Source organism: Erpetoichthys calabaricus, chromosome 4, assembly GCF_900747795.2.
Source record: "Erpetoichthys calabaricus chromosome 4, fErpCal1.3, whole genome shotgun sequence".
Taxonomy (NCBI): Eukaryota; Metazoa; Chordata; class Cladistia; order Polypteriformes; family Polypteridae; genus Erpetoichthys; species Erpetoichthys calabaricus.
In genome coordinates, this window is record NC_041397.2 from 177,301,244 (window position 1) to 177,318,558 (window position 17,315).

General features: G+C 40.4%; 1 protein-coding gene across 1 annotated transcript in view; it reads left to right on the top strand.

Moving 5' to 3' along the window:
- The window catches only part of cdc16 (cell division cycle 16 homolog (S. cerevisiae)), a 113,244-nt gene that overhangs the window by 10,649 nt on the left and 85,280 nt on the right, over positions 1-17,315 (top strand). The window contains exons 4-5 of the mRNA XM_028799977.2: positions 10,094-10,132; positions 16,658-16,798. Coding sequence (XP_028655810.1) covers positions 10,094-10,132; positions 16,658-16,798 — 180 coding nt within the window. The remainder of the gene's footprint in view (positions 1-10,093; positions 10,133-16,657; positions 16,799-17,315) is intronic.

Genomic DNA, 17,315 nt, shown 5'->3' on the forward strand with positions numbered 1-17,315 from the left:
CTCATTCAACAATTCCATCCATCCTCTTCCGCTTATCCGAGGTCGGGTCGCGGGGGCAACAGCTTGAGCAGAGATGCCCAGACTTCCCTCTCCCTGGCCACTTCTTCTAGCTCTTTCGTGAGATTCCCAAGGCGTTCCCAGGCCAGCTGAGAGACATAGTCCCTCCAGCGTGTCCTGGGTCTTCCCAGGGGCCTCCTCCCAGTTAAATGTGCCCGGAACACCTCACCAGGGAGGCGTCCAGGAGGCATCCTGATTAGATGCCCAAGCCACCTCATCTGACTCCTCTCGATGTGGAGGAGCAGCGGCTCTACTCTGAGCCCCTCCCGGATGACTGAGCTTCTCACCCTATCTTTAAGGGAAAGCCCAGACACCCTGCGGAGGAAACTCATTTCAGCCGCTTGTATTCGCGATCTCGTTCTTTCGGTCACTACCCATAGCTCATGACCATAGGTGAGGGTAGGAACATAGATCGACTGGTAAATTGAGAGCTTCGCCTTGCGGCTCAGCTCCTTTTTCACCACGACAGACTGATGCAGAGCCCGCATTACTGCGGATGCCGCACCGATCTGCCTGTTGATCTAACGCTCCATTCTTCCCTCACTCGTGAACAAGACCCCGAGATACTTGAACTCCCCCACTTGGGGCAGGATCTCGCTACCAACCCTGAGAGGGCACTCCACCCTTTTCCGGCTGAGGACCATGGTCTCTGATTTGGAGGTGGTGATTCCCATCCTAGCCGCTTCACACTCAGCTGCGAACCGATCCAGAGAGAGCTGAAGATCACGGCCTGATGAAGCAAACAGGACAACATTATGTGCAAAAAGCAGCGACCCAATCCTGAGTCCACCAAACCGGACCCCCTCAACGCCCTGGCTGCGCCTAGAAATTCTGTCCATAAAAGTTATGAACAGAATCGGTGACAAAGGGCAGCCCTGGCGGAGTCCAACTCTCACTGGAAACGGGTTTGACTTACTGCCGGCAATGCGGACCAAGCTGTGGCACCGATTGTACAGGGACTGAACAGCCCTTATCCGAGAGTATGGGGTACCAGACCCCCTGAGTACCCCCCACAGGATTCCCCGAAGGACACGGTCGAATGCCTTTTCCAAGTCCACAAAACACATGTAGACTGGTTGGGCAAACTCCCATGCACCCTCCAGGACCCTGCTAAGGGTTTAGAGCTGGTCCACTTTTCCGCGACCAGGACGAAAACCACACTGTTCCTCCTGAATCTGAGGCTCGACTATCCGACGGACCCTCCTCTCCAGGACCCCCGAATAGACTTTTCCAGGGAGGCTGAGGAGTGTGATCCCTCTGCAGTTGGAACACACCCTCCGGTCCCCTTTCTTAAAGAAGGGGACCACCACCCCGGTCTGCCAATCCAGAGGCACTGTCCCTGATGTCCATGCGATGTTGCACAGGTGTGTCAACCAAGGCAGTCCTACAACAACCAGAGCCTTGAGGGACTCCAGGCGTATCTCATCCACCCCCAGGGCCCTGCCACCAAGGAGTTTTTTGACCACCTCGGTGACCTCAGTCTCAGAGATGGGGGAGCCCACCTCTGAGTCCCCAGGCTGTGCTTCCACATTGGAAGGCATGTTAGTGGGATTGAGGAGGTCTTCGAAGTACTCCCCCCCCACTGACCCACAACGTCCCAAGTCGAGGTCAGCAGCGCACCATCACCACCATATACAGTGTTGACACTGCACTGCTTCCCCCTCCTGAGACGCCGGACGGTGGACCAGAATCTCCTCGAAGCCATCCAAAAGTCGTTCTCCATGGCCTCCCCAAACTCCTCCCACGCCCAAGTTTTTGCCTCAGCAACCACCAAAGCTGCATTCCGCTTGGCCTGCCGGTACCTATTAGCTGCCTCCAGAGTCCCACAGGACAAAAGGGACCAGTAGGACTCCTTCTTCAGCTTGACGGCATTCCTCACCGCCGGTTTCCACCAACGGGTTTGGGGATTGCTGCCACGTCAGGCACCGACCACCTTACGGCCACAGCTCCGGTCAGCTGCCTCAACAATAGAGGCACGGAACATGGCCCATTCGGACTCAATGTCCCCCACCTCCCTCGGGACATGGTCGAAGTTCTGCCAGAGGTGGGAGTTGAAGCTACTTCTGACAGGGGGCTCTGCCAGACGTTCCCAGCAGACCCTCACAACATGTTTGGGCCTACCAGGCTTGACCGGCATCCTCCCCCCACCATCGAAGCCAACTCACCACCAGGTGGTGATCAGTTGACAGCTCCGCCCCTCTCTTCACCCGAGTCTCCAAGACATGTGGCCACAAGTCCGATGACACGACCACAAAGTCGATCATCGAACTGAGGCCTAGGGTGTCCTGGTGCCAAGTGCACATATGAACACCCCTATCCTGTGAACGTGGTGTTCGTTATGGACAATCCTTGACGAGCACAGGAGTCCAATAACAAAACACCGCTCGGGTTCAGATCAGGGGGGCCATTCCTCCCAATCCCGCCCTTCCAGGTCTCACTGTCATTGCCCACGTGAGCATTGAAGTCTCCCAGCAGAACGAGGGAGTCCCCAGAAGGTATGCCCTCTAGCACCCCCTCCAGGGACTCGAAAAAGGGTGGGTACTCCGAACTGCTGTTCGGTGCATACTCCATCCGAAGGCGGAGGGAGGCTACCCTCTCGTCTACCGGGGTAAACCCCAATGAACAGGCTCCAAGTCGGGGGGGGCAATAAGTATACCCACACCCGCTCGGCGCCCTCTCACCGGGGGCAACTCCAGAGTGGTAGAGAGTCCAGCCCCTCTCAAGGAGATTGGTTCCAGAGTCCAAGCTGTGCGTCGAGGTGAGTCCGACTATATCTAGCCGGAACCTCTCAACCTCGCGCACTAGCTCAGGCTCCTTCCCCTTCAGAGAGGTGACACTCCACGTCCCAAGAGCCAGCTTCTGTAGCCGAAGATCGGTGGGCCGGCTTTACGAGTTTTTTTGTTGGCTCTGGTAATTCTAGTGTTAATCTTCAGATCAGAGCTAATAATTACAGCAAGTCATGTATAACAAACAGAATCTGCTGTACATAATGAAATTGGACAGTACTAGTGATTTACCCTTTGATGGACCTTTGGATGTTAAACAAGGCCATGTGAATGACAGAAAGTTTGTTGCACAAAGATCCATATCAAGAGATTATTTCAGTGTTACATAGGGTTGGCAAATGTAGACTTGTTATCAGGAACGAGAGAATCCACAGGTAATGGCAGGCATTAGCATCAGTACCACTGAAAACACAAGCAGATGGTGCTGCTAGCAAGGTACCATATCCAAGAAATAGAAAATATTCCTAAAATTATATCTTGCATTGTGTAAAATAGTTAAACTCTTCATAAATAAGGCATCATGTTGCACAAAGCCAACTGAAACCGATTTAACTCATTGAAAAACAAGGAGATTCATCAATTTGAATCACAAATCAAAACAAAATCCAAATTCAAGATGAAAGTATATCTCCTTAGAAGCTCAATCCATTTTGTGTGGTGATAGGTTAAGGCCATTACTTAGTCAAAGACTTTTTAAGTCAGTCATAAGTACATTCATATCATCCTGGAGCAAACTTTGGTCATGCTGGATGGTACAGAGTTAAAAAGTTATATATGACATAAAACAATAATCTCATGAAAGAGAAAAATTCTGTTACTATGTGAGGGGTGGAGTGTTCATCGTAGCCAGTTTCAGCATGAGGTGACTTCTTTTTTCAAACTAGAAAGAAAAGAATGAGGGGTAGGATACTTTGTAGAGTGCTAAAATTCGAAAGGGGCAGGATAAATTGCCACTAATGTGGTGTTTTAATGCATTTCATGTGGCAAACACTGTTAATATTAAGTAAAAATATGAAAAGAAGCAAAAAGATGCAGAGCTAAGCAGCCAATTGTAGCATGTCACATGATTCTAACAGCGGAAATGACAATATATGAAACTGTCTCGACAATTTTACATTCCTTAAAGCATTAAAAACTGAATTTCAGTAGAGATTTCCCCAAATATGGTTAAACATTTATTTTTCTCTTCATTGAATCATAGTTACATATTAAAACATTTTATGTCAGGTCAGTTTGGGGTAACATGCACTGGTAAAGTGCGTTGCCCCACCTAGCACACGACAAAACAGCTTGGGATCCTGGCAACCCCCCTAAGGCACACACTTGGTTCCAGTCCTAGTACCTGGAAATTACCCTCTATCTTCCGCAGCCAGGTGTTATGTGGGCATCCCCTTGGCCTGGTCCATCCATTCGGGTCCTCATCAATGATGATCCTGTAAGCTGGATCACCCTCAGGAATTGCATCATATGGCTGTAGGTAGTGCTGGGCGGTATACCAAAATTTTATATCACGGTATTTTAAAAATTATACCGGTTTCACTGTATTGGACAGTATTTTTTTCCCATGCATGAGTGGATGTTAATCACATTTTCCACTGCAATTACTGGCTAAGAATAACCTATTCCACTGTCATGAGAATTGTACATTGTACAAAAAAACATTTTAATGTGCACACAAGTATTAATATAGGTTTGCATGGCCCCATAAAGTGATAGTTTTCAAGGGGGTGGCACTAATGAAGAGAAGGAATCACATTGCATGACAGATGCAGTCAAAATATAGAGCCTTTTTATTGAACAAAGTTTGCAAACAACTTAAACTAACATTTTGAAAACATATTTATAATCATCCAAAGAGACATTCAGACTTAGTTAAATATCCAGAGGTGCTTGTCAAAAGTTGTATTGCACTGAACATGTCTTAGAAAAGGAATAAATAGTAAATATTTTTTGTAAACCCACTACTCTTTGTTAATGTTAACAATCTCTGTCCACTGACACGTTAAAGTGACTTTTTAAACAACTTTACCATCATTAAACTGCATAATATTTAAACTAATAAATAATAACAATGCAATTTATAATAGTGCAACTTTCATTAATAATACTATTACTTCCAAGACTTCAAAGCCCAGGTGCATTACACAGTATTCACCAAATAAAAATAAACAAGTGTAACACTGCATTAATATGGACCTTGCATCAGGCGAAGCTATATACATAAATAATAAAACTGCAACTTGCGTTTATAATGCTATTTGTGGTATAGCCCTATGGAACCGTATTAGGGCCACGGTGAAGAAAAAAAAAAATATGGACACAGTTAAGAAAAAAAAAAACTATGTCGAGATTAAAGTCAACATTTCCACTTTATTCTCAGTTTATTTTGTCTTTAAAGTAGAATGTCGTAAACTAAACTTCATCCTAAAATCAATGTTTAATTTACTAGATTTTCTCAAACCCCATCATAAGTTAATGTAGCACATTTAATGCTTTGTGTTAAGTGTTCCCCGACCCTGTTAATCGCTACACGCTTCTTAAACTGATTTCCTCTGCTCTAAGAGGAGGCGCCAGCAGCGATCACCGCACAGAATACATTCACTTCATGATATTCCTGCTGTCTGAAAATGTAGAAATGCTAAGATAAATTTTCATGATGAAATGCATTAAAGCAGGTATTAAACATGCACGGTAGTGCTGCTCCCTCGCAGTAAGGGGTCCCCAAGTGTACGTTCAGGTGGCAGGTGTGACGAGGCTCCAAAAAACTGGATGTATGAATAGGTATCGCACAAATTTAACTTATAGTGTAAATATTGGGTTTGTGATCTGGTGGTCAGAGGCACGAACACAGATTTCAATAGATGTTCTACTGAGCGGGCTTTCTTTATTGCATGCATGCTGTCTCTGTCTATTGTACCAAACCCGCAGTTCTATCTTCCCTTTTTCTTTCTGCAGATAACCAATCACCACATGATAAACGTCTTTGTGAAATTAAACCTAGTTATAAACTTAGACCACGGAGTGTTCAGAACTTTAAAAAAATCTTCGTTATACATGTTTAATTAAGCCATTCATTCAGGGTTGCGCCCATCCCAGCAAGCATTGTGTGAGAGGCAGGAGCAAATCCTGAACATGGTGCCAGCACATCGCAGGGTGAATACAAGCAATACATACACTAGCCGGGTAAATATAGCCTTACAAAACCCCACATCCTACATGACTTTGAAAAAAACTGAAGCACGCTGATTAAACCCAGCAGAAATACATGCAAATTCAAGGCAGGAAACACCAGGGAACCCCTTGCGGCGATGCAGCTGTGCACCCTCAACGCCACCATGCCCCCTACATGATTAATACATGCTTTAATGCATGAAAATGATATCAAGTATTTATCTTAGCATTCTAAATGTTCAGGGAGCAGGAATATCATGAAATTAATGTATTCTGTGTTGCTGCCTGTGCTTCCTCTTAGTGCAAGAGGAAGTCAGTTTAAGAAGCATGTAGCGATTAACATGGCTCGGGGAACACTTAACACAAAGCATTTAATGTGCTGCACAACTTATGATGGGGTTTGAGAAAATCTAGTATATTAAATATTAATTTTAAGATGAAGTTTAGTTTACGATGTTCTATTGTAATGACAAATTACAAGAATAAAGTCAATATGTTGACTTTAATCTCGACATAAATGGCGAGAATAAAGTAGAAATGATGAAAATAAAGTCAACATGTTGACTTTATTCTCGTCATAAGCGTAGAGATTAAAGTGGAAATGTCAAGAATAAATTCAGCATGTCGTCACACTATTACACAGTATTGAAAAAAAAATCAAGTACAGCTTGGCTTACAGTATTATCCAGTAGTATAGAAACAGTATTCACACATTTGAACATAATGGTCCACATCTGACCTTTTAAAACCAAAGTATCTACAGACAACAGACACAACTCCTTTTTTTGGCAAAAGTTCTTCTGTGTCGTCATGTTCAACTTTATATTCTGCTACAGCTTCAGTTTCAGAATGTTCTCTGTCCATTTTCACTGTTTAATACGTCCACTAACACATGTACTCTGTTGCATTCGTGTTTAGCGGTGCAGCAGTGAAAAGGTCCCCTCTTAAACAGTTTCCTGCTGCGCCACGTTCCGAACATTTAGGCTATTTAAACCGGTATTGCGGTATAAGAAAAATCCAGATCATAACAAAAATAAAAAACGTTTTTTGGTATGAACTGGTATACCATCCAGCACTAGCTGTAGGGTCGTAACTGATGCTTCCTCGCAATGCAGGTAATGTGCTTCATTTGGGATTCTGAGCAACCGCTTAATCGATGCAAAGTCAAACCAGCAATACCCAAGAATTCTCCAAAGAGACACAGTACAGAAGGAGTCCAGTCTTCGTCTCCGGTCACTGGAGAGTTGCCATGGCTCACAAACATATAGCAATACAAGAAGCACCAGGACTCTAAAGACTTGGACCTTCATCGTTTTGTATAGATATCAGGAACACCACACACCCCTTTCCAGTGACCTCATGACCCGCTCCCCCAATCCGTCTACTGACTTTAATGGAATAGCAAGAGACATGAATGTTACTGCAGAGGTAAGTATTCCTCTCAATAAGGTCGACACTCTCTCAGCAGAGTGACACACTGCTGTTGGTTGTGTCTAAGAGGTCATTAAAGGCCTCGATCTTGGTTTTTATCCAGGGCACACACAAGCCAAGACACTTTGACTCCTCACTCAGTCTCCCCGATGAGATCCTCTATTGATTCAGCGAAGATCACAGCAAAGTCAAAATCAGGGATTCTTTCTTCACCAACAGATGCCCCACGACCTTGCCCATCACCCAGTCCATGCAACCATTGAACACAGAGTAGGAGCAAGAAGACTCCCTTGATGAACCCCAGAATCAACTGGGAAAAATGCAGAGGTTCTGCCTCCACTCTGCACAGCACTCACAGTACCAGTGTACAGGCTGGCATGATATCCAGCAACCTTGAGGGGATCCAGCGAAGTCTCAGGGCAGTTCGATCAACTGAGTCGAACGCTTCATGGAAATCGACAAAGGCTGGAAAGAAATTAACACTCCATTAATAATAATTTGTTACACTCCATCTAATCTTAGAGTTATGACATAGTTTTTGGACTCTGCAAATCCAATTTTCTTAGATCTTTTAAATATCAAGCACTATTTATTCAACATACAGTTGTGTATGTAATTCATTTTTAGTAGAAAGATTTCGTGAAATTTGTCACCACACAAACTCAAATTAATTTATCACTTACCTATCAGATAAAATGGTCTTGGAAACAAAGCACATCTGAAGGAATAAAGTATTCCTTAAGGTCTCTCACAGTAATAAACTGCAAACCAGAAAGACAACCTACCACAAAGCTCCAAAATGTACTTTCTTTATCAATCGAATTTAATTCATCAACCACAAGAGTAACTGAACCACTTATTTAGATCACATCAATCTTATGGTCATGGAGAAAAATGCTAAGCTATTAAATATATAAAAAAGTAGTTTTTTAATGTTAATTGTAATATCAGCAGTTACTCAATATAAAGAGAGAGAAAAAACTTATTTAAAAGATACTTTAATATTCTTACTCATTCTAACAAAATAGATGCTCCTTATTACTTTATTTAATAAAAATATTCTAGCTCCATATATAGATGAGCTACAAAATCTTGATTACTGTTCAATCTCTTCAGAGTGAAAATCTCCAGGCTCAGTTGCCTATCCATCAGCAATTATGTAAGAACTCTGTTTGTTAAATAATGTAATTTAATTTTGTCTATTTACCAAATTTATAGAGAAAATGATCCTTCCTAAGACAACAACAACAACATTTATTTATATAGCACATTTTCATACAAAAAGTAGCCCAAAGTGCTTTACATAATGAAGAGAAGAAAAATAAAAGACAAATAAGAAATTAAAATAAGACAACATTAGTTAACATAGAAAGGAGTAAGGTCCGATGGCCAGGGTGGACAGAAAAAACAAAAAAAAAACTCCAGAAGGCTGGAGAAAAAAATAACATCTGTAGGAGTTCCAGGCCACGAGACCGCCCAGTCCCCTCTGGGCATTCTACTAACATAAATGAAATAGTCCTCTTTGTAGTTCGGGTTTTTCACGGAGTCACTTGATGCTGATGGTCATACAGACTTCTGGCTTTTAATCCATCCATCATTGTTGGAACATCATAGTGCTTTGGGTAGATGGTGGTGGCGCACGCCACCACCAACAGGACACCGGAAAAGGAAACAGAAGAGAGAGTAGGGGTTAGTACAGATTTTGAATGAATAGTTATTATAATAAATTGGATATACAGAGTATCAGGATTAAATTACAGTGAAGTTATGAGAAGGCCATGTTAAAATAATGTGTTTTCAGTAGTTTTTTAAAGTGCTCCACTGTAGCATGTTTTGACAATGTAGACTGCTTAGATCTTGTTGGTTAAAATTAACTAACAAGTGAAGCCCTGTTGGCAATATTGTAGATTCAAGAATATCTGCTAAATAAGCAGTCTGTGGTGATAACTTGCACTGTTACTAACATGTTGTTTTATCCTGCTCACCAGAAAGAATCCTAACCCACCCACTATAACATGGGGGCTAAAGGGAAAAAAATAATTCACTTTGCAAGGAATGCTGCTAACACTGTTAAGAATCAATAAGGCATTTTTAATGTTGTCCTCAGTTTATTGAAAATATTGAACCATTGCTTCTTATATATTTCACTATCTTTGAATGAATACTTTCTGAATATTTAATCATTTTCTTTCTCTGCTTATTAAAGGTTATGGGATTTGTAATTTATTCATTGTGATGAGATTAATTAGTAAAATATAAAAAAGCTCAATTTTACTGAAATTGTTTTGTTCTGGTCTTTTACAATAGCTGAATTATTATTTTCTAAAAGCAATATGCGATTTAAACAACTTTTTTGTATTACTTCTTGAACATAATTTGAAAGATTATTGGTTACTGTATATAATTATTTTTAGTTACTTTTTATATATAAATCTTCCTTTGCTGAAAAGAGCAGGGTCATTGGGTAAAATATGTTAAAATAAGAACAGCATGAGAAGTTAAAAATGTATTGTTTACAGTATTGTATGAGTTTTCCTTTGAAATAATTCTTGAAAGAAAGGAAAGATGGTGTATTTCATGAATTGCATTAATTGCAGTATTGACTAATAACTGCATGATTTTAAACCTAAGTTGTCTTTGTATTTCAGTTGTTTGAAGCCTGTCAATATCTTGCTGCAAGATGTCATGTGAGTACTTTAAATAAGCATATTTCTTAAAATAATTAAGTGTAAGAAATGTGTACAAAAAGAATCTGTGTTTTTAAAAAAAAAAATCATCAAAGGAAGCTTCTTGGGCTGCAGCAATTAATCATCGTAATCGATAATAATTATTTAAAACAAAGGAAATGGTCACTTATCTTGATTGGTTCATTACATTTTTAGGTTGAATAGATTGTGCTACACAATTGCGTTATTTCTTCATTCGGTTGTGAACACATTTGTTAAAAAGGCAGACGGTAAGCAAGTGCCAGAAAAGACTGTGTGATCTAAGACTTCCATAGTTTGAGAGCTGAACTCAGAAAAAAAGGTTGTAAGTTGACAAAATGTGTAGGTCTGGCCTTGTATGGCATGAGAGCACAATGGAGATGCACAAACATTTCATTACGAAACATACTGTTACAGGCTGTGTGGAGAAGGAAGACTTGCAGGTATCCCAGCAGGTTGAATGTTACTTCAGTGTTATGAAATGGAAATACACTGCCCTCCCAAAAAAAATTCACTATCTGGAATTAACTAAGCAAATAGGTTAGAGCCATCCATTGGATACGCACTACATTGATTAATATGTTATAAGATAAGTTATTTAACCATAACTGATGCAGTGAGCAGATTCTCTTTTCTTAAACAACCATGTCGGATGACATTTCCTATAGTTGTGGAAAAGATGTTATGCTGCTTCAGGAGGGTCAAATTATTAGCCTGCATCATTATTGGTCCAATCTTTAAGGAAAGTATGGGTGTGTGCATTGCACAACCAGAGCCAGAAATGCTATTTATTGAAAAACTATTTATTTTCAATGTATTATTATATAAATGTATAAAAACTTATATTTTGTTTAAAATGTCTACAGGTACTTCATTTAAAAAAATACATTTTTGAAAATGTTATACAAATCTGTTTATTTGATGAAAGTTTTATTTCATGACCTTTGTTTTTAATTGCAAATGATTTTTTTTAAATAATCCAAGTAATTGATTAATCAACAAATTATTCACCAGATTGAGTTTCAAAATAATCCTTAGTTGCAGCTCTGTTATAGTTCTTGGGTAGAGGCTTTTCAGTAGTCTGGAAGTGTGCATCTTAGTATAATTGTAAAGCCTTTCCAGAAGTCAACAGAGTGAAAAGATGGTGGCCTGGATGAGATGGGTCCCTAATGATTTTTTTGGCCCATTGTAAACATCACGTTCTATATGTATTGTCTAGTGAAGGTAACTGGGTGTTGGTAATTTTTTGTGCTGATTTGATGACTCTGTGAAGAGCCTTGTCAGCCATGGAGCAGCCAGCATACCATACCAGAATGTCATAGGTGTGTATGCTTTTCCACAGAGCAGCGATAGGACATCAACATCTGCTTGCACAGGCTAGTCTTCTACAGCATCTGTAAGAAGTAGAGTTGCCTTTTTCACCAGAGTGGTTGTTTTAACAGACCATGTGAAATACTGGGAGATGTGCGTGCAAAGAAATGTAAAGCTTGGTATTCTCTCCCCTATGTCTCCTCTGATATATAGAGGAGCAGGTTCCTCTTCCTGCCTCCTGAAGCTGAGAATCAGCTCCTTTGTTTTCAAGGTATTGAGTTCCAAGTTGTAAGGAAGCATTTTTAGGAACTGACTGCATAATACTCGCATACTGCACACCATTGAATGCACAATGAGCTGACGTAAATGTTTTTTTACAATTAAATGTCAAATGAGGAGGAGGTTGTTTATTCGTGGTGCATTTCTTTTTGACACTTAAGCTTGTAAGAAATACAGTATGTATCCGTTTGTTTTTGAAAACATTAATCAGTCCTGTCTCGAAGAACAGGAGAATATGCAAACACCACAATGACATTAACAGGAGTAGAAGTTGAATCAGGGTCATTGGTACTGTAATGGTGCCAACACAACTTTGTGGTATTTATACATCTCTTTAAGGAAGCTGTAAAAATTAAATAGATGAAAAAGTCTTACATTTTGAAGTGTTTATATTCAGTTGTAGTGTGTAAGAACAACATGATGAAAGTGTAGAAAAATTACACAAGACCACTCGTATTAAAGAAAAGTTAATTTAGCTTGTTTTTTACATTCCCATTATATTAACCTACCACATTAGAATAGAAAAGCATACTGAGTGAATGGACACAATTAGGGCCTGATAGATGATATAGGGTACTGATATATCGAGCCAATGTTTAGTCTTTACATATGTATCAGTATCGGTTATTACATTATTTTTCTTGTGTGAAAGACCTCAGTATGAAAATCCACTTCCCTTGACTGATATGCACAGTGACTGAAACAAATTGAGCATTAACAGTGGACATGCTAAATAATTACCTCTGCTACAATAGGCTAAACTTCGCCTGCATTCCTCATCTTTGGAACTTACAATAAGGTATTTTTTTATTTACAGAAGATGCATTAAGTCATAAATTTGCTTACTGCTATACCTGAAGTTCACAATTTTCCTTTCAAAATGCAGTATTCCATGTTTTTCTACATTTCCCCAATTTGTTTATCCCTGAAAAAATGGCCACTACAAAGCCTACTCCAAGTATGCAAGATCATCTTTGTTCCAAAGATCAGGCATTTATCCAATATGAACCAGCAGAAGTTTTACTTTCAAATGGCTATGCATTTGTCTCTGTATGCTGCAGTGATTGCATGATAAAGCAATGTACACTGTGAGAGTTTTCAGATAAGCATTTACTAGTGTTCCAGCATTTGTTTTCTTATCAAAGGCTGCTTCATTTGTGTTAGTCACTCATCTTCATTTCAAGCCTATTTCTTAGCTTATTTTCCTTTTTACTTTTTTGCATTTGTCTATAGAATCTTGTAATGTGAGTGGTTATTATCTGTCTCATGATAACTGGGAATCTGGGGGATTTGCAAATTTAAGCTTTCCAGTAGACAATCAAATCTTATGAACAGATACTCAATCTTTCAGCCATCATAATACTGTATGTGCAAATCAAACTAGTATTTAGAAAGCAAAGTTAAAAAAAAAAAAAGAGTTGGGTAAGCCTATGGCAAGCAGACTCCTGGTTGTATACCAATAATAATCAGCATTAAATAGTACACATTACACACAGATCTATATACAGTCGATAAATACAGTCATATGCCGATTTATGCCTGACCATGTTGAGGCAATTTGTACTTCTGGCGATGGACCACAGGAAAACAATATGGTAATGTTCTAGAAATTGCCAAAACCTTCCATTACAGCCCACAAAGGCCATGACCTTTTGTTTATCACATACTTGAGGCAGTGCTGCCAGCCATGGAATGATACACTCTGCATAGAAGCAGTGAGAGAAGTGGTGGTGGAGCTGCAGAGGAAACAGTCTCTCAATTGTGAAAAATTAGCAATAAGTAAATATAGGTGCATCTCAATAAATTAGAATATCATCGAAAAGTTCATTTATTTCAGTAATTCAGTTCAAAAAGTGAAGCTCATTCATTATATAGATTCATTACACACAGAGCGATATATTTCAAGCGTTTATTTATTTTCATTTTGCTGATTATGGCTTACAGGTAATGAAAACTCAAAATTCAGTATCTCAGAAAATGATAATACTGTATTACATAAGACCAATAAAAAAAAAAAAAGATTTTTAATGCAGAAATGTTGGCCTACTGAAATGTATGTCTATGCACTCAATACTTGGCCAGGGTTCCTTTTGCATGAATTACTGCATCAATGAAGCATGGCATGGAGGCGATCAGTCTGGCACTGCTGAGGTGTTCTCGAAGCCCAGGATGCTTTGATAGCAGCCTTCAGCTCGTCTGCATTGTTGAGTCTAGTGTTTCTCAACTTCCTCTTCACAATACCGCATAGATTCTCTGTGGGGTTTAGGTCAGGCGAGTTTGCTGGCCAATCAAGCACAGTGATACCATGGTCATTAAACCAGGTATTGGTACTTTTGGCAGTGTGGGCAGGTGCCAAGTCCTGCTGGAAAATGAAATCAGCATCTCCATAAAGCTTGTCAGTAGAGGGTAGCATGAAGTGCTCTAAAATTTCCTGGTAGACAGCTATGCTGACTTGATAAAACACAGTGGACCAACACCAGCAGATGACATGGCTCCCCAAATCATCACTGATTGTGGAAACTTCACACTGGACCTCAAGCAACTTGGATTCTGAGAGACTATTGAGTCACAGGCATTCTTTCCAATTAGTTATTAACTTCTGGACCTTGCTCCAGAGTGACATTTGGCATCATGTGGACTCTCTGAGTGCCATAATTGTTTAGCAACTAAGGTTAGAGGGGCAGCTTGATTTAGGTAGTGTGTCTCTAATTTCACATTTATCACATCCATGTGATGGACTGTACTGAGCTCTGTGGCATGTTCTGTGCCTTTGAGATGGTCTTGCTCTCTTCACCATTTCTGTGATTCACTACTGTATAAATACTGTATATCCTCACTTAATTTGAATGCTCATTTGACTTTATTTTTTTTTCATGGACTCTCTACCATACTGTTGGACTTTAGAGAGAGACGCAATATTTTTCTCTATTATAAAAAAAAATCTTTGGAGGGAGATGTGACGTGATCTTCTCGGAAGACAATTTGACATCCCATGAGAGACACTTTAACGTCACGTGAGACAAGGCAGTGAGACAACATTTAAAACCGGTTCACGAACATCTAACCTAGCAGTTGTTGGAATGCTTTTGGCAGACACACCCACTTCCCGCTCTTAAAACAACGACAAGCAACAAGCAGAACACACAGCTCACCAGCAAACCAGCAGATGATCAGACCACTTCTCCTTAGCATGCGTTCAGCCCCTAACCCCGTCCCCCCCCAAGAGACGCAAAGTGGCAAAAGGACAGCTGCTGTACAGGCTTTCAAAAGATTGATGTGCAGCATGACAAGCAGAACACGCAGGTCGCCAGCAGCAGCAGCAACAAGCCAGCAGATGATCCAACCGCTTCTCCTTAGGGTGCGTTCCGCCGCCCCCCCTTCACAACGCAAGCAGCGTTATGCATCCTGTGAGAAAGAGATTTAACCACGCCCGGGGCCGGAAATAAAGGACAAATATTGTTTTTACAAAAGTTTTAAAGTACAAGTGAAAATAATGCATATGTAACAATTCCCATGAAAATAACAATCTCTTTAAATTGTATATCCGGTAAACCAAACCCGAGGTTGGGTGAGTGAAGTGAGCAGGGGGCAGAGCCCCCTCATATTTTCATAAATTAATTAAGATCAGGGGGCTCACCCAGTTCCTACACCGATGGAAACCATCAACACATTGGGTCTGTCGGTAAAGTAGTACACTTCACCTTAGCAAAGTGAGTCTTATGTTTACAACTCACATAATTACTTGTTAAAACTCACAATTTAGATTATTCTCTTTTGGCAAATTTGTGAAAAAACTTCTCACTTTATGTCCTTTGATTTGGCACAGTTCAAGTGGCTTTATTGTCATACCATCCGTACTCCGTATTACAGCATACAGTGGCATGAAGTAATGTTCCCCGGACAGTGGGACAACATATACATAGACACAGGGCAAGTCCAACAGAGGTAAAGAACTATACAATACTATAAACAGATAAATAAAAAATAACAAGTATATATTGATAATTTGAAATAGATAGCAATAAATAATAACAAATAATCATAAAACACAGTAGTAACAAATGTCTTGAATATAAATAAGCTACTAGGAGCAGATTTGAGGATAGGGGGTAGCACATAGTTCAAAGTCAAGACAGCCTAGCGGTAGGAACTGTTGCAGAACCTGGGAAAACTGGTTTAAATGCTTCAGTACCTTCTGCCAGATGGAAGTGGGGCAGATAAACCTTGGGAGGGGTGGGAGCAATCCTTCACAATGCCATTGGCTTTGCAGATGCAAAGAGGTCCTTATGATCATTTCTGCTTTGTGCGCTCTGCATCTGTTGTAGGACCTTATGGTCAGAACATTGTTTTGTAAATAAGCTGGAAAAATTCTTACTTTATTATAATGCAAGTTTAGAATCCATGAAAATAAAATCTGGAATGGTTTTGGGGTGAAATTTCTTTAAGGCGGGCGGCACGGTGGTACAGTGGTAGCACTGATGCCTCGCAGTCGGGAGACCTGGGTTCGCTTCCTGGGTCCTCCCTGCGTGGAGTTTGCATGTTCTCCCCGTGTCTGCATGGGTTTCCTCCGGGCGCTCCGGTTTCCTCCTACAGTCCAAAGACATGCAGGTTAGGTGGATTGGCGATTCTAAATTGGCCCATTTGTGTGTGTCCTGCGGTGAGTTGGCACCCTGCCCAGGATTGGTTCCTGCCTTGTGCCCTGTGCTGGCTGGGATTGGCTCCAGCAGACCCCCGTGACCCTGTGTTTGGATTCAGCGGGTTGGAAAATGGATGGATGGATATTTTTAAGGCACTGTAATAGGAATTTTAAAGCATTGTTTAAAAATATGTTGTTTTGGCATGTATTGATAACTGCATTTATTAAATAAAAAAAGAATTATATGTGACTTCAATTTTTTATTTATTTATTTTGTTAAGTATGCAGCAAAAGAATACCAACAAGCCCTTGATATACTTGACATGGAAGAGCCTATTAACAAGAAACTTTTTGATAAGAATTCAAACGAAGACAATGGTATCAAGGATGTATCAAAAGACTGGGGAATGCCACTTTCTTCAGTAAGTATAGTTTAATATTAACTGATATACCCATGAATTGTGAAGATGAATTTTCTTGTTTTTTGAAAGTGCATACGGTTATGTATTTTTTTTATATATATACTAAGAAAAAACAGAGTATGGCTGGAAATAAAACACTTCAAATTCATTAAGACTTAATGGGCTTCGCCCCCTGCTCGCTTTGCTTACCAACCCCCATGTTTGGTTTTCTAGATACACACTTTTAAGATTTTTTTTTCTTTGAATTGTTGCTGTTTCATTAGTTTCACTTTTATTTCAGAACTTATGTAAAAACAATATTTGGAATCTTTTGAGTCTCAATATACTGAATCTTTTAAATGAGGTCAATGAGACGTGTATAATGACTTTGTACCATAATTCAGGATAGGTTTCTCTCTTTGGAATTTCAGCACAGACAAGGCGATCTAAATCATCTGCAGTTAATAATTTTTTTTGCAAAGTAACCAATAAATGCATGCGAGGTAAAACACGTTTTTGAAATTCTCTGACTTAAACT